Source organism: Artemia sp. Qi Xiang Cuo, chromosome 7 (genome assembly GCF_049724085.1).
Source record: "Artemia sp. Qi Xiang Cuo chromosome 7, ASM4972408v1, whole genome shotgun sequence".
In the NCBI taxonomy this organism is placed as follows: domain Eukaryota; kingdom Metazoa; phylum Arthropoda; class Branchiopoda; order Anostraca; family Artemiidae; genus Artemia; species Artemia sp. Qi Xiang Cuo.
This window is the reverse complement of record NC_142800.1, coordinates 8,385,204-8,404,122: the sequence shown is the minus strand read 5'-3', so window position 1 is coordinate 8,404,122 and position 18,919 is coordinate 8,385,204. Positions and strand designations below refer to the sequence as shown.

General features: G+C 35.0%; 1 protein-coding gene across 2 annotated transcripts in view; it reads right to left on the bottom strand.

The window, feature by feature from the left end:
* The window catches only part of LOC148949912 (cartilage oligomeric matrix protein-like), a 334,413-nt gene that overhangs the window by 182,481 nt on the left and 133,013 nt on the right, over nucleotides 1–18,919 (bottom strand). For both annotated transcript variants that reach the window (XM_089091996.1, XM_089091995.1), the window contains exon 6: nucleotides 6,925–7,093. In XM_089091996.1, the coding sequence (XP_088948122.1) occupies nucleotides 6,925–7,093 (169 nt within the window). The remainder of the gene's footprint in view (nucleotides 1–6,924; nucleotides 7,094–18,919) is intronic.

The window sequence follows — 18,919 nt, the reverse complement described above, 5'->3', positions numbered from 1 at the left end:
GAATTAGCGACATAAAAAAGAAATATTGAATTATATAATTAAATGAATTATATCCTTAAAACACCCTTCTTCTTGATAGAAGAAAAAGTTAAAGTGTTTATACCTAAATGAATAGTTGACTAGTTTATTAATGGTTAATAGAGTGAATAGTTGATATATAATCTCCTTGCTGTTTCACTCCTTTCTAAAAAAAAAATGAATAAAACCACGCGTTATTTAGATGCAGGTACAGGGTTTTTACCTAAGATTTTAATGACCTTTATAAATTTTATTTTAGTTTTCCATTCCCAAAATCTGCCATTTTCGTTTTTTTCTAAATTTTACTCCATAGAAATTTCGTAACCCTAATTAAATTCTTTGTCACTTTATCACTTCCTTGTCACTGCGTCTGCTTTAAGACCCTATCCTGATGTATTACTTTAAAGATTTACAAAACGGTTTTCGACCACTGGACTCTTCTAATTCCTTACCAAAAGACTAAAGCAAAGACATATATTTAAATTTTAAACCAAAAGCGCTTGGATCCCAAAATTCCTTTTTGGTTACTTTGAGATACACTTGTAACTTCTTTTGTATAACAAACAAAAAAATAAGTTCCTTCGAAGTCAATTTACAAAACATGGTAAACACATCTCAAAATAGTACAGGCAAACTAGCCAAAAACATGGGTTGACCCAAAACAAATTGCAACAGAAATGATTTTTATACCATGTTGTAGAGAGAAAAAAGCTAAAGAACATATAAAAACTGTACATTCTAGGTCGATTCAAAGCTATTTTTTTGCTTTTCGTGTCAAGTTTTTTATTTTTTCTAAACAAAAATGAACTGTCAGTAAATGTTCGTTTTTCTGTATATAAAGTACCAACCGATGCAAAATGAAGAGCTAAGCCTGCCTATTATGCAGAGAGGATCTGCCACAATTAACGAATCCAATCAGATGCAAAAGGCTACTCTTGTAGTCACTGTCAGGAAAAAAAGTCCTTGTTTTATGTATAATTATACCCACATTCGGAACATTAACTTTGACAATAAAAGGCAGAAGGATGAGTGGCTAGTTGAAAATTCCGTTGACAAGTGTAAACTAAGGTCGAATATTTTACAGTTCTTGTTTATAGAGTGTCACCTATTTTGTGGCTGTCCAGTTGACTTCTCAGCTTCACACCGAAAAGGCTTTGAGATCTTCTACCTTCGAGCTATTTACTTTGACAAAACAATTAAAGAAACCAGCGAATTGCGAAACAATGACTGGCACTCGCGGTTTTCTGAAGAATATGGCCGGTGCCAGATCTTCATGCCTCTGATTCTGTGTATCACCAGCTTTGTAGCAATAATTTTCAGACAATGCGTGACTCCATCAAAGTATGCCAACACCCAGTGTGAGCCTGAGAAAAAGAGAAGAGGGTCGAGAAGACTAGAAGACGAGATAAAAATGGATGCTTTCCTAAAAGCGATGTAGTTCCTAAATAATAAGTAGAAACAACGGGGAAATTTTTTATACAATACTGTGGAACGCAGTTTTTAAATGAATATTTCGACCCTGTATCCAAGGGCCGTCCTCAGCAAAACAAACGAAGAGAAAAAAAACATAACAGAGACTTACATTAAAATTCGATCATTAAAACTAAAAAAAAGTTTTTTTTTTAATTTTTAAACAGCCCTAATATCATTACTTCAAGGAAGTTCAACCAGGACTGAGTTGAACTTGAGGACTGAGTTGAGAGTCCTGGTTGAACTTCCTTGAAGTAATAATATTAGGGCTGTTTTAAAAATTTAAAAAGAAAACTTTTTTCAGTTTTAATGATCGAATTTTAATGTAAGTTTCTTTTATATTTTTTTTTTCTCTTCGTTTGTTATGCTGAGGATGGCCCTTGGATATAGGGTCGAAATATTCATTTAAAAGTTGCGTTCCACTGTCTTGTATAAAAAATTTCCCCATTGTTTCTACTTATTGTTTATGATGGAAAGGCAGTGTGGTCTTTGTCGCTATTGATGTAGTTCCTTGAAAACAATGACGAGGAACAGTCAACAATCAGTGATATAGTTCAGAAAATGCGTGATGCTCTCGAAGAGAATACTGAACCAATGCAATGTTTAGTGAATCAATGTTTATAAGAAGAAGAAGGTAACTGGGCACTTTGGAACTCGTATCAGGCTCCCATTAGGTCTTCCATTTTTAGCTATTTGAGCACGATTTCGGTTCAAAGAAGGTGCAACATGCTCACATTTGCGCTTAATAGAAGTAGATGGTAGGAAGAATGGGAGGACCTCCAGACCTCTGCTTGTCTAATTGCACCAATTGAAGACACTTGCGCGATTTCGGGTCAAATATGGTGCAAGAAAAAATATATATATATAATGGAATATGCATGCCTTTCTTCTGGCATATTGGATATAGGAGAGGCAAGGGGGGGGGCCACATTTCCCTTCTCAAGTATCAACGGGAAGCCTTTCGTAGTCACCTTTAGGGAAACTGCCTCGTCGATCTTAAATTAGTATCACTCTAAGGCATGGTTCGAAGGTCCCGAGAAGAAATAAAATGCAGTTACTTGTCGCTGCAGCAAAATTATTGAAAATGTATATAAAACGTCTCCAAACAACGAAAGAAAGTTACGACGTTCTGGAAAAGCTGTCTACTACTTCAGAAGCTTTGAAATTTATACCTGACAGTCTCAGACTTGTTCTTCGAGAAATGGTTGTTGGGAAGGATGTAGAACTCAAGATTGCTAGTATTGGTCATGTGGTTATTCAAGCGGCTAGACCTTAAGTATTAATCTAACCCCTACAACTCGGTCTAGGCACACAGAAGCATCATCATTTTGCGTCACTTTATCTTATCTGTAACCTTAATGCAATGGGATTTTGTTCGCCCCATCATGAAGTTAGGAGATTTGAAAAATGTTCAGCCATCCGCACAGTTGAAGATTTGGACAAGATTCTCTCCGGTGGGTTCATTCTCCACATTGCCGACAATTTAGATCATGATATCTTAACTCTTGACGGCAAGAATACTTTTCATGGAATGGGTATTATTGTCTCTGTGACACCAGCGTCAACTAAAACGAGAATACGTATTCCCAGAATAAACCCCACAGCCAATGACATAAAGGATGCATACAAAATTCTTCATCACAAATAACAGGATACGGTACTCTCCCACATTCGATTCGTATTCAATGCATTCGAAAAGGTCTAAGAGATTTACAACCTACAGTTATCAGTTCCAGTCTTGACACCCTATGGATTTCGTCCTGATATCTGAAAACTCCAAGACTGGGTTGGAATGGCACACATCAAATAACCATGGTCGGGACTCAGACGGGAAAAGCCTCCATTGTTTTCTTCCTATGATTGACCTTCCAGCTAATGACGATATTTGAATTTATTCGACTTTGCTTTTCGTAGCAAAGCAGGGTAGGCGAGATGGATTAACTTCGGTTGTTACATTTGACCAACTGCTGCAGTGGAAAGCCATGAAAATTGTCGAAGCTGCTGCTCCTGGAAGTAGGCTTTCAAATATTGTTCTGAAACTTGGAGGATTCAACACCATGATGAGCTTCCTTGGATCAGTTAGCTACATAATGGAGATTTCAGGACTTTCAGAGTTTCATGCACTTGTCTTGAACACTTTTCCCCATCTTCTTAGCGGAAAGGCAATCACCAGGGCAATACGTGATCATTTTATGGTTGACGCTGCGATACATGCTTTTCTGCTTTCTGAGGTTCTAGTGTTAGATATTTCTAGTGTTGCAGAATCAATTCTGCAGCCTGAAGAAATATTGGGACTCAGAAACCTGTACACAAGGCTTATAAACAAAGTTGTGGCCGTTGAGAACGTAGAAGGAAACACTTCCTTGGAAAAAACAGTGGGATTCATTGATAGGATGAGACTGGAACTGCTTCAGTACAGAACCTTGAAACATTGGTTGAAATGCTCCCATATGGTATCCGTACTGCAAAATTTCCCAAGAGCCGAACGATCTGGATCATGAGATAGTCATTTAAAATCCAACTCTGACATGCTAACTTATCTGGCGGCATCTGGGCACAACAATTACACAATATCCTGCAGCAAATAGTCAAGCTCCAAGAAACCCATCCTGCCGTTTATCAAGCCTTCCAGATTGGGATGCATGTGATCAGACGTTCTGATGGATTCTGGGCAGGGATCTCCAAGAATCTTGTCATTGAGCAGGAGCTCATGCGTTGTCTCAAAACGGCTTGTGGCCTTACCAATGGAAGTTATATGACAAAGGCTCAAAAGCATTTACGAGCTTTGTCTTAACCAGTCTACTTTGCACTAATTCTTCTTACGGAGGGTATGTCACAGGTTTTCTATGGAACTAGGGAACTAAATAAGGAAACGTCGTATCCGAGGCAGCTATGAGACTGTAAAGACACCCCGATCACTAGTGATTTCCTAGAAAAAGGATCACTAACTAATGGGGATCTTCAACTAAGAAACATCAGCAACGGTCTGACAGCCTACGAATCTGCCAATGTTGATTCTGATAGAGATTTAGGCCTAAAATTCATTGACTCTACGTTTGGAAAGCTGACGCTGATTTTGTGTTTCGACAAAAACAACAGGCAGTTCAAATTACTACAAAGCAGTATCCAGGTGGAGATTGCAAAAGACTGGTCCCAACTCTACTTATTCAGAGGTTCATTGTGATAGCAAAGAGGAACGATCGCAGGGAATTTGAGTATTTTTAACACAAACCGTGTTCCTACCCAGTATCACTTCTTGACAGTTCTTGCATGCCCCGATCTCCAAACAAGCCAAAGTTTGACAAGGCTATAGCACAGGCTTACAATCTTGTGAAGCGTTCTACTCTCTTTCGCAAAGGCATTCGATATACCATTGACGGTGGAGCTCTTTTCCACAGAATTCAACGGACCAAAACAAATGATACTCCAAAATCCTTAAGAATTATGCTACTTACGTGACCCAAAAGTATATATCTGCCAATCGTGTTCGACGGCGACGATAGTGACGGCTACGAAGGCTATTATAAAAGATATGACCCAGTCGAAGAGAAGTCGTATAATCGGCTGTGAGATCCTCTTCACAACAGATATACAGCTGAAGGTGAAAAAGGATGAGTTTTTGTCCTGCAAGAAAAACAAGGCCCGGTTTATCTGCACGTTGGCTGTTTATCTCCGATCAAAAAGTTTCGTCATAGTCTAGACACCAGGTGATGCAGGTGTCCCAATTGTGCAAACTGCTGTTGATTCTTCGCGGCATTACGACACTGCCTTCATTGGAGATTATACTGATCTTTTGGTTCTATTGTGTTATCATGGTGACCTATCAAGCAAGAAAAAATTCTTTGTATTTGAGCCAAAGTCAAGCAAAGCTACCCAAATCTGGAATATTCCCAAATTGAAAGAGAAGCTTGGCCAAGAGACATACCATCTAGTTCGTTTTGCTCACGCCATCTTAGGCTATGACTCTATTTCGCTGGTCTATAATGTGGGAAAAGACCTTGCTCTGAAGAAGCTAATGGCAGATGACGATTTTCGTACATCAGCAGCAGATTCCATGTTGAAGTCAGCTTCGAAGAAGGAAGTAAGGGTTGCTGGAGAAGACGTTCTGCTCATAATATATGGCTCATCAAAAGGGGGAAATCTGAATGAACTCTGCAGGGAAGTTCTTAGAAAGAAGATTACTACTGCTAGCACGTTCATCCACCCAGAACAGTTACCACCAACTTCTGATGTGGCTAAATTCCATAGTTACAGGTTTTTCTACCAAGTTCAGTATAGAGTGGTGATCCAGATTCGGAAGTTAAAGCCGAAAAATGGGGTTGGAAAAATAAAGATGACTTCTTGTATCGATTGACTACTGACGTCCCACCAGCCCCTCGTCTGCTTCTGAAAATTTTGAAGTCCTCCTGTCAACTGGAATGTTCAAATGCTCAAATGTTGGATGCTCAAAGAGAAACACTGCTTTAAACAAAACTTAGGTTGTACTGCAGCGTGTAAAACGTGCAAAGGGACGGCATGTTCTAACTCTCCAAGTTTTGAAAGCTTTAACGACGAGGAGAACGTCGAAGCTTAGATATCTGAATCAAAAGAATAAGTTATGAATACTAGTCGGAGTTTGATTCTGTCTTTCAAATGTTCATGAAGTTGATTCGAGAATTTTATCAGTTGTGAAAACTAGTCAGTTTGCTCATAATAGTTTATTCTAAGAGGGATTTTAAATGTCGGCCGCTGAAAACTAGATTCATAGGTGATTTCCTTTTTCTAATATTTTTCTTGTTTTAATACACATTCTGCAATCACTTTTTCTTAGGCCAAACCATCAGGTAATTGAGCTAGCAACGATCAGATTCAGGCAAACTAATTATTAGATCTCAAAACCTACAATTTAGCCAGCGAAAGATGGTCTGGTAAAAAAAAGGGGTCGCGATAACGAGAAGCTTAAAAATCACATACTGATGATTATTAATTTTTTTTATATACGATACACCAAATTTGACTCCATATTCACAATAAACTTGTCTTTTTACATCGGAATAATAATTCAGTTCAAGAAAAATGAACAATTACCAAAACCTGATTTTTTGTTAAGAAAGTGAGAAAACTGACACGATACGCCAAAAAAACTAGTGTTGCTTCAACCTAGAATGTGCCACTTTGGATAGCTTTTGTTTAGCTTTTGTTCTCTACAACATGACATAAAAATCCTTTCTGTTACAATTTGTTTGGGGTCAAACTTTAGTTTTCCTGTACTAAATTATCTCTGTTGGTTAGACCATGTAATATTACTTGTGGTCCACTTGTTTCTTCTTTTCATCAAATATTAAAACGAGAACACTTTTTACTATTTTTTTTTTATCAAGGATAACGAGAACACTTCTGACAACTTCAGCTATGAAAAAGGCTAATAATCCAATACAATAGATACCAAAACCTTACCATCATTATCTATGTCAGGATCACAGGCATCCCCCAGCCCATCTTGATCTGTATCTTCTTGATCAAAGTTGGGCACTGTTGGGCAGTTATCACAAGCATCTCCAACTTTATCAGGCCGTCCTTCATCTGAATCTTTTTGATCAGGATTAAAGACAAGTGGACAGTTATCCTATAAAAAAAACTGTTTCATTCGAAATTTTGTGTTGTAATAGCTCTCCATGAGCAAGTATTCAGTTCGTTGGAGTAAAATTTCTCATTTCGGTGTAAAACAAGCAGTAGGCCTTCAATTAAACTACAAATTGTCATTACAATTAATCAAATAAGATATAGGCCAGGCAATGTTTCTTATTAAAAACTCGTTTCTTGTTTAATTTATTTAAAATAATTTCTTGAAAAAAAAAGTTGTTCAATGCAGAGTAAAGCGCCAACATAAACCCAAGACTAGCAGAAATAAAGTCCATTAATAATACAAGTTTAAACCGACCAGTTATTTTTAAAGAATAGTTAAAACCAAAACGAACAGAAATAAAAGTAAACGATCATGGCAAACATATATATAACAGGGAAAACGAGTAAACATTAAATTGAATATTCAAGGCATATTTAAGAAAACAAATACTACAAAAAGAAGGATGACTACTGCCCTTTTCCCCTTTGCTAACCGTAAAAGTCTAAAAGACAGTTTCATCAGCTCCATGTTGTTGAAAACTAAATGTATCTTGAACACTACATTTTTGTTTTCTACGAATCGACGACAAATAAACAGAGCATCACAGTAATAATCAAATGTATTGGAAAGAAATAACGAAAACAGACTGAATAATTAATGCATAATGATAATATTTTTATCGGCTGTTCACTATTATTTTTAAAGTATAAGTTTCATTTTTGTTTTTCAATATTGTAAATACAAAATAAACATTTGTAAAATATTTTGTTTTCAGTAAAGTGGAAATGACGCATCAGGCCTTAGACTTTTACGGTTAGGGAAGGAGGGGGATGGGGAGTAGCAAAACTTCGGTTTGTAGGATTCTTTTTCTTTTTAAGTTTGAAGTTAATTTTCAATTTGATTTTTACTCGTTTTATGCTTTGTTTATTAAACTATATTATTGCCTGTTATCGCTGTGTTTGCTATGATCGTTTATTTCAGTTTTTTTTGGTATATTTTATTCTTTAATAACTTAATTTTTGGTTGTTTTGAGTTTTAATTCTTAAATAATTTTTTTCTACTGGTATTCAATCTATATGGCTCTCTACTTTTCTTCGAAAACTTCTTTTAAGGATTTTTTTTAATTAATCTCTGTATGTTTAATCTCTTGCGTAAGAATAAAAAATATATGATTCTACTTTATTAGACTTAATTAGTGTCTATTTGCTTATATCAACACCCCCCTCAACATTTTCTAAGAGTTCAACTAAATGTCATTAGCTGTTCCTGGGATGTTTTAGATACACCCTTGTGACATCCGAGATGCATATAGATGCATCGTTTCATTGTATATTATGAACCTTAACCATTCCTAAGGTATTACAATAATGCCTTTTTGATAACCTGGATGCACAAAGTGCATTTTGGCATCCCATTCGGCCTTTTTTTAAGGGTTCAAGTGCAGCTTAGCATGTCCTGTAACTTTTAATTTAATGTCGAAGCTGTTCCTAAGATATTGCTGAATGGCCCTTTTCATTATCAGAATGCACATAGTGTGTGTTCATTTTGTTCAATATCCCAATCAACATTCAATGCAATGACTCACTTGTAAATGTAGTAGCAGTTTAAAGCAGTCGCAGTCAGAGTTGCAAATTTTTGACGTCAGAAATAGTCAGAGTTGCAGTCCTAACTAGTCATATTTGCAATCGTAGTCTTAATAGTAGTGACCCTAAGAGTTTCAATTTTAATACCAGTAGTAAGGTAATAGGGAATCCGACAAGTGATTGCACAGTATGCTTTACCCCGGGCAGGTATTTACTACTACAGACGATACATGCCTTACCAGACAGGTTTCTGTGTCAACAACCATTTTCTGGACCACTCTTAATTACTATCAACTATACAAAGAATATGCTCAGATGTGTAAAAGATTTGACGCCCACAAGATACCTTGGTATAATGTGTTCAAAGGTTAATTGGTCGTTTTTTGTAAAATGGTTAACAGCCAAGCTTTCGGCTATTAGCATTCAACGGAAGGTTTAATGATTGCATATGGCATTAGACATCAAAAAGTTGTATCATTTGCGTAAAAATAACTCAATTTGAGAAAAAGATATTCCATTTGTGTAGCTCTGCACTGAATTGTCTTAATTGGTGATTGAATAATAGGGGTGAAAAAGAGCTCGATAACATTTTTAATTGGATTGTATGAAGGTGGTAAAAAAGGGTTAAACTGATTACCAGTTAAGGTAACCCCGAAGGGGGTGCTAACTCTCACGCAATTTAATATAAATTTGAAATAACATCAATGGTATCAATCTACGGAAACGATTATTTTAATTGGATTGTATGAAAGTACTAAAAAGGGTTAAACTGCTTACCAGTTAAGGTAAGCCCGAAGGGGGTGGTAACTCTTAGGTAATTTATTATAATTGTGGTAAAGCTTTCTAATTTAGTTAATTATTAATTGGGTAAAAATATATATGACGCAAATATAAAGTTTTCAAAATACCACTTTTTAAGATAAGGATACAAATCGTGGAATGTGTGGGCTTGGAGGGAATTTCCTCAATAACCAAGTTCCTTGCTGAATGTATCAATTTACCGGAAGAACGTGTTTAGGGTTTTCATATATATACACTAATTTTTTGCACTGAAGTCAGACTTTTTGCAGCCCTAGGTTCCCCTATGCCTGTTTGTTTTTTCATTGGAAATACGTTTGACTTTGTCGTATCGCTGTTCGTGCCTAAGCATCTAATTTATATTTTATTGTTGTTATATTGGGATTGATGGTCTACATGGGACAGCCAGTCCCAGTAGCCAGAATATATCCGATTTTATTATATGGTAAATGAATAAAAGTATTGTATTTTAGACGAACTCTCTACGATCTATTTTTAGCCTCTCGAACATACTCAGTCGGTAGGCCTCATTAGTTCGGTCATAGCCTAAGGCACGCTACCAAAGTTCAATTACCTTAGGGCCAGAGTTAATCTCCCCTATACAGGGAGAATAAAGGCATCTACAACTACAACCCCCAAATACAATAAATAACGCTTCACAACAACTGGTGGTCGCTGGAAAAACTGGGTCGAGAAGGCTAGATAAAAATAGTAGATTGAAATAAAATGGCTTTATCAGATGGCGTAGGCAAATTGACTTCTTTTTTAGCGGCACTCAAATTAGCAAAACTTTGAGCAGCTTTGCTCGAACTTTGGCTATTAGAAATAGATTTTTATCCCCCCAAAGAGTTGGGTACAACAGAAAAAATGGAGAAAAGGCACAATCAAAAAGTGTAAAATGAAAAAAAATAGTATTCAGTATTTAGCAAGTAGAAGTATGTGTATTGTTAGTAGTTTTATTAGTGTTAGTAATAACTGCAGTGAAGTAGTGCCGTATATACCTAAATAATAAAGTAATTGTACCGTGAATTAAAAGAATAAAATAAAACATAATACGTGAGGAAAAAACAATCTAGCTGGACCGATGAAACGTTGGTAGAAACAGAAGAATTTTAGGCATAATAGTAGCAAATAGGGTCCTAATTCAGCCTTACTACAGGTACAGGGTATAGACTTATTGTTCAAGGATAACACTTCTACAATATAGCAAAGGAAGCCTATAAATTGTGGTCTAAATAATCATAGTTTAGAAGCTGCCATTTGCAAGTTTCTTAGGAGAAGAGATGCTTTGAAAATATTGCATCTTACGACGTAATAAGCAAGAAGATTACCTTTGTTAAAGCTAACCAATACTAGGTTAGTTATGTAGTTTCACAAGCAAAAGGAAGGAAAAGATATATAAATATATATAATTAAAGTACTTGTGGAAAGGGATGGAAAAAAAACGAGAAAAGTAACGTTATAAGTAAGAAAGCAAATGTGGAAGCTTAGCAAAAGTCGCCAAAGGAAGCAAAAAAAGAGTTGTTACCCAGCTATGATTGGAACTCTGCATAAGGCGAGAAATTTGGTTAAAGAAACCGTTAATCATAGATAATTAAGTTCTGGGGACATGTCATAACATAGTATCCTATAAATACACAGAAGATGTTAATTTGCATGATGGTGTTCGAAAAAGTTCTAAGTCTGAATCGGATGCGCAAAATGAGCCAGAAGAAAGTTAAAATTTGAATTTTAAATCATGGCTGTTTTTGAGCCATATAGATGTAAAGCTACCAGTGTATGAAAACTGTTATGCTTGTTTACAAAGAATATAAGCCAACAGTAGGACAAACAGAAAAGGCAATGCATCCTTAAATTTAAAAACAAGATTGTTATTTTTCTTGTGGGAAATTTTTCCGGGAGGAAATTTCCAGGTAGTGTTTTCCACGAAGCAGGTGCAATTTTCAGGGAGCAATTTCACAAAAGGTTGGAGGACTTTCGAGGGAAAAGTTTCTGCGGGAGAGGAGCAATTACCACCAGTAGCAATTTCTTAAAGAGGTTTTTCTGGGGGGATTTTCTTATTGGGGAATTTTTTACGATGAGGAGTCTTCTGCAGTGACAAATTTTTGCACGAGGGGAGAATATTTCTGGTTTAAATTGTCCCTGGAGGTTATTTTCCTGGGGGAAAGTTTCAAATTCTTCAAATTTTAATTCTTCCAGTTTTAAGTATGCAGGAGAATTTTCCGTAGGGGAGCTATCCAAAGATAGGAATTTTCTCTGGTGAACTTTTTTTTGGGAGAGGGGAGGACGAATATTATAATTTGCACCTTACTGAAAACGATCTATAATTTGAAATGTGTGTTTTTTCCTCATAACGTCAAAAGAAAGAACAAGAAATCACGATCATAACAGAGATTTCTAAAAGAAATTTTGACTGACAGTTTAATGTGTATTTGTTTTTCTTCCTGAAAATCTGAAATATTTGGATTTATTGAAATTATAAATTAGAAAAGACTTGAAATGTATCTTGATTTTTGTAAAGTGCAAATTATAAAGCTAGCCTTTCTCCTTTTTTCTGCTAGTTTCCTCATTTTGAATTTGACTGGTTACTTATTTTAATTTCTATTTATTAGATATTTTATTTATTATTCATAGTAACTTTGATAGCATCAGTTTTACGTAAGAAATGAATTTGACTTTATGTTTGTTCATCTTTTGTTGAATGTGGCTCATTACTTTAATTTGAATAACTTTTCTTGTGGATAATTTCTTTTGAATTGATTTCTGTTCATTTTTAAATAGCAGTTTTTTTTTCTTTGGCTGAGAAAACAATATATCAAGTCTTTTCTGTTTTTCTTTATAAGAATCCAAATTCTGACTTATATTTGTTGGACGAAAATCAGGAACAATTTTTAATAATAGTTTTAATAATAGTTGTGCAGGTTAAGATGTTCAAAATCTTTGGTGTTCTATAGAGCTGACGGAATTCTAAACCTCATCGTAATACATCCCCAAGTATAGACAAATATCGGTGATTATTCTGCCTCCACATGTGCTCCAAATTCAAACCTATTTCCCTTAACTTTTCCTGAGATGTAGCAGATACAGCATTTTGTCAATTTTATCCGACGTATCCGAAAAATTATATTGATAAAGAATTTTGTCATTCGAATTCATAGATTTTGTCAGTGTTATCGGATGTATCCGACAAATAATGTTGATAAAAACAAATGTTAATAAGGAATGTATTCACTCTGATACTTAGATATTGTCAATGTTATGAAACGTATCTGTCGAAAGACATTGATAAAGAATTGATTCACTCTCATACTTAGATTTTCTCAATTTTATCAAGCGTATCTGACAAATGACGATGATAGTGAAATTTTTCGCTCTGATGCTTAGATTTTGTGACTGTTAACTGATGTATCCGACAAAGGAAGTTGATAAAGAATTTATTCACTATGATACTTAGATTTGGTCGGTGTTATCAAACTTAACTGTCAAAAGACAATGATAAAGAATTTATTCGCTCTTATGCTTAGATTTTCTCCACAATATCTGACAAAAGACGATGATAAAGAATTTATTCACTCTGATACTATCAAACATATCAGTCAAATGATATTGATAAGGAATTTTTTCACTCTGATGCTTAGATTTTTTCAATTTCTTCAAGCATATCTGACAAAAGACGTTAATAAAGAATTTATTCACTCTGATACCTATATTTTGACAATGTTATCCGACGTATCCGACAAAATATGTTAGATAAAGAATTTGTTCAGTCTGATATTTAGATTTTCTCAATTTTATCCGATGTATCCGACAAAGATGTGATAGAAAAAAATTATTTGCTCTGATACTTGGATTTTGTCAATGTTATCCCATGTGTGTGACAATAGATGGTGATACAGAATTTAATCACTCTGACACTTAGGTTTTGATAATTTTAACTTACATTTCCGACAAAGGATATTGATAAAGAATCTATTCGCTTTGATACTTAGATTTTTATTTTATGAATGTTATCTAATGTATTCAATAAAGACGTGGATAACGAATTTATTCACTCTGATAATTCGTTTTTGTGAATTTTATCCAATGTATCTGACCAAAGATGTTAATAAGAAAAAATTTCACTCTGACACTTAGATCTGACACTGTCAAGTTTATCCTATGTATCCGAGAAAAGGATGTTGATATAGAATTTAATCACTCTGGTACTTACATTTTATCAGTGTTATCTGACGTATCCAAAAAAGGATGTGGATAATGAATTTATTCACTCTGACACTTATTTTTTGTCAATGTTATCCTATGTATCCGACAAAGGATGTTGATATAGAATTTAATCACTCTGATAGTGAAATTTTGATAATGTTAACCTATGTATCCATCATAGGATGTTCATAAAGAATTTGTCCACGCTGATACTTAGATTTTGTCAATTTTATCCGACGTATCTGACAAAAGATGTTGATAGAGAATGCATTCATTCTAATACATAGATTTTGTCAGTGTTATTCGACATATACGACAAAAGATTTTGATAAGGAATTGATTCACTATGATGCTTAGATTTGGTCAGTGTTATCAAACATATCTGTCTCCTTTCGCCTATATTATCGACTATATTATCGCCTATATTTAGACTATTTTATCAAACATTCCCCTTTCGCCTATATTATTCAACTACGCGATAGAGGGGATCATGTATAATGCAATGAGAAACCACAGCGGAATAGTCTTCGGACAAATAGCTGGTTTCCTCCAGCCCCTGACAGATCTGGACCTCACAGACGACGTTGCTGAGCTGAAAACTACCGCCGACAGCTTACAAGGCATGATCGACGATACCTCTGAGGTCTCAAAGCGCATCGGACTGGCCATCAGTGGCGCAAAGACTAAAGTATTGGCTCTCAACCAACCTGCTCCTTGCCAATTTACCCTCGACAGTGAGCCAATAGAAAGCGTTAAGGAATTCAAGTATCTTGGCTCTATCATAACACCAGATGGTGGAGATGAAAGGGATATCTCTGCCCGCATAGCAAAAGCCTGGGGAGTCTTTACTAGTCTAAAAAAAGCATTATGGACCAGACGGGAGATCTCAACCAAAAAAAAGTCAGAATTTATGGTGCAACTGTTCGAGCAGTACTACTCTATGCTTGCGAGACATGGCCGATCAAGACTGAGGATGCGAGAATTTTGGACGTTTTCGATCACCGCTGCCTTCGTTACATCCTCCGCATTAAGAGATGGGACAGGATTTCCAATAGTGAAGTAAGGAGACGCTGTGGCCAATCAGAAGAGCTATCGCTTATTATTAAAAGACGTTGCCTGAAGCTCCTCGGCCACACATTGCGCCGTCCCGAAGGCACGATATGTCGAGACGTCCTTGTCTGCGAACCAGCCCCCTCCTGGAAACGTAAACAAGGAGGACAAAAAAAGAACCTGTGGCGAAAATTCAAGGAGGACCTGGAACCGTGGGGAGGATTCAGGAGACACGGTCAGAGATGGGACAAAGACTGGCTGAAGATCGCCAGAAAAGCTGCAGCCGACAGGTCCAAGTGGTCGTCGGAAGTCATCCCAAGATCCTTTGGTGCCGGGCTGGACAGTTCATCGTCTGGTTCCCGCCAAAAGTAAAAGTAAGTAAGTAAGTATCTGTCAAAAGACATTGATAAAGAATTTTTTCACTCTGATGCTTAGGTTTTCTCAATTTTATCAGTCACATATGACAAAAGACGATGATAAAGAATTTATCCACTCTGATACTATCAAACGTATCAGTCAAATTTTATTAATAAAAAATTTGTTCACTCTGACGCTTAGATTTTTTTTAATTTTAATAAGCATATATGACAAAAGACGATTATAAGGAATTTATTCACTCTGATACTTATATTTTGTGAAAGTTATCTGATGTAACAGACAAAAGAAGTTGATAAAGAATTTATTCACTCTGATACTTAGATTTTGACAATGTTATCTGACGCATCCGACAAAAGATGTTGATAAAGAATTTATTCAATCTGATATTTCGATTTTCTCAATTTTATCCGAAGTATCCGACAAAGATGCCGAGGGAAAAAATATTTGCTCTGAAACCAGGATTTTGTCTATGTTATCCCATGTATCTGACAATAGATGTTGATACAGAATTTAATCACTCTGACACACAGGTTTTGATAATGTTAACTGACATTTCCGGCAAAGGATGTTGATAAAGAATCTATTCGCTCTGATACTTAGATTTCATCAATTTTATCCCGACCCATCCGACAAAGGATGATGATAAGGAATTTATTCATTTTAATACATATACTTTGTCAATGTTATCTGACTTATATGACAAAGGATATCGATAAAGAATGTTAATAAAGAATTTCTTCACTTTGACATTTAAATTTTATAAGTTTTATCAAAAGTATCTGTCAAATCGCATTGATAAGGAATTTATTCGCGCTGATGCTTAGATTTTCTCAATTTTAACTGGCGTATCTCAAAGGGACGATGATAAAGAATTTATTCACTCTGATGCTTAGATTTCGTGGATTTTATCTGATGTATCTGACAAAATAAGCTGATAAAGAATTTATTAACTGTTACGAATGTTACTTAGATTTGTTCGGTGTTATCAAACGTATCTGTCAAAAGACATTGATAAAGAATTTATTCACTCTGATAGAATTTGTTAGTGTTAAGGAAAAGTTGCTACTTCTGAGAGATAACTTGTTATCATAAACGAAAAATTGTTACTTCTATGACAAAAAACTAGCTGCTATTAGAAGAAATTTGTTACTGTTAAGAAAATACCTGTTACTTCCAAGAGAAATTTGAGTGTGTTAAGTAAAAAAATAAGAAGAAAAAAAAGTTGAATATTTTCTAAGTAAAAAAAAATTCGTTAAAAAAAAAAATGCTACTAAAAACATTATTTTTCTAATAGTAAAAGTCACGACTAATATACCAATATCATTCTCATTTTGAATTTGGAAAATATTAAATGTGAGTTTCTTATGTTTTAAGTATGTTTAATCTCATTCGAAGATATGTAAAAAAAATTTGAAAAATATACCATGTTAAAAAAATAATAAAAAAGTTAAAAAAAGTTGAAAAAAGTTTAAAAATTGGGTGGAAGGGGCCCCGAAAACATTTTTTTTATGTTTAAAGTATGTTTTACATCATTCGAAGACATGTAAAAAAAATGAAATAAATATACCATGTTAAAAAAATAAAAATAAAAAGTAAAAAAAACTTCAAAAAAAGTATAAGAAAATGGGGAGAGGGGGTCCCAAAAAGTTGAAGGGAGGGGTCCTCTTGTAGGTTGGCGATAGGGGACCCTTGGAGGTTGATGTCCTAGCTGGTTCGGGTCATTGGTGGTTGCGGTCCGTGATGGTTCAAACCCATAATCATCTCACTAGTTGATTTCTAAGGATTGTTCTGAATTCCTATATTAAAATTCTTTTCTTGGCATCTACATTTTTATTAGTATCAGCATTTTAGTATAATACGATGCTAATGCATATTTTATATTGACAACACTGCTGAAATGGTTCTTGTGTATTCTACAGAACACACCCGAGAAGTAAAGTTAGGTGAAGTCCCAAGGGCATCTTGGCGCCTTCGTCTTTATTAGTTTCAACTTTTTAGCATTGAAAAAACTGCTCAAATGGTACTTGTGTATTATACAGAACACATCCGAGATGTAAAGCTAGGTCAAGGCATAAGGTCATCTTGGGGCCTATGAATCTATTAGTTTCAACTTTTTAGCATGCCCCAATGCTAAACCCTAATTTATATTGGTAGCACTGCTCAACTGGTATTTGTATATTATACAGAACACAGTCAAGAAGTAAAACTAAGTCAAGTCCCATGATCACCTTTTCATCGTTAATCATTTCCATAGATTGATGCCAACGATGTAATACCAAATTTATAATAAATTGCCTAGGATTTACCACCCCCTTCGGGCTTACCTTAACTGGTAAGTAGTTTAACCTTTTTTACTACTTTCATACAATCCAATTAAAATAATCGTATCCGTAGATTGACACCAGTGATTTTATTCTAAATTTATATTAAATTACGTAAGAGTTAGCACCTCCTTCGGGCTTACCTTAACTGGTAAGCAGTTTAACCCTTTTTTACCACCTTCATACAATCCAATTAAAAATGTTATCGAGCTCTGTTTCACCCCTATTATTCAATCACCAATTAAGACCATTCATTGCAGAGTTATGCCAATGGAATATCTTTTTCGTAAATTGAGTTATTTTTACGCAAATGATACATCTTTTTGATCTCTAATACCATATGCTATCATTAAACCTTCCGTTGAATGCTAATAGCTGAAAGCTTGGTAGTTAACCATAAAAGTTCAATAAACCTTTGAACACGTTATACCAAGGCCTCTTGTAGGCGTCAAATCTTTTACACATCCGAGCATATTCTTGTAGGTTTCCTTTTAGGCGTCAAATCTATTACACTTCTGAGCATATTCTTTGTAGAGTTGATAGTAATTAATAGTGGTCCAGAAGATGGGTGTTGCCATAGAAACCTGTCTGGTAAGGCCTGTATCGTCTGTAGCAGTAGATACCTGTCCGTGGTAAGGCATATTATGCAATCACTTGTCAGATTCCTTATTGCCTTACTACTAATACCCTCATCCCTTTCAATTATACTGCAGATACGCCATTTTGATATCTACGATGCAGACAGTGTGTTTTTACTTAGCTCAACATACTTCTCAGCAGTCCCCAATATTTTAACTTAGCACCCCTAGTCTATTCAAACCCAACTAGGCTTAAAAATTCCCCCTTTTCCAATGATTGATTAAAAACAATTTTCCAAAAAAGTTAAGGCCATGTCAAACTTGAGATCAGCAGAAATGAATTCCTATAATAATTCAAGCTCGAAACGACTAGAATTTGTTGTCAAAGAATAAATGAAAACAAACGGGCAGAAATTAAAATAAAACAATCATTACAAACAAATATACAACACTATACAACATATATACAACAAATATAAAATATATACATATATACAACAAATATACAACAAATATACAACAGATATTCAGTTTATACTATTATAAATGAATGGATAAATTTTTAAACGAGTAAACCTTAAATTGAGTGTGCAGATTCAGCATAAAACTAACAAAAACTACTACAAACAAGAGCTTGACTACTGCCCCCTTCCCTAACTGTGAAAGTCTAAAGACTACTGCGTCATTTGTGCTTCATTGAAAACTATTTGTGTCTTGAACAGTCCTTGGAAAAAGCTAATAACATTAAACTGAATATTTGATATATATTAGTTATATTAATATTTGATATGTAGTTGCTGGAAGCTCAGCGGTTAAAGATTTTATTTTACTGTACATTTTAAATTATTTTCAACATTGTAATAAGCGCAAAAGAAAATATTTGTAATATAACTTGTATTCAGTGAAAACTTGGAC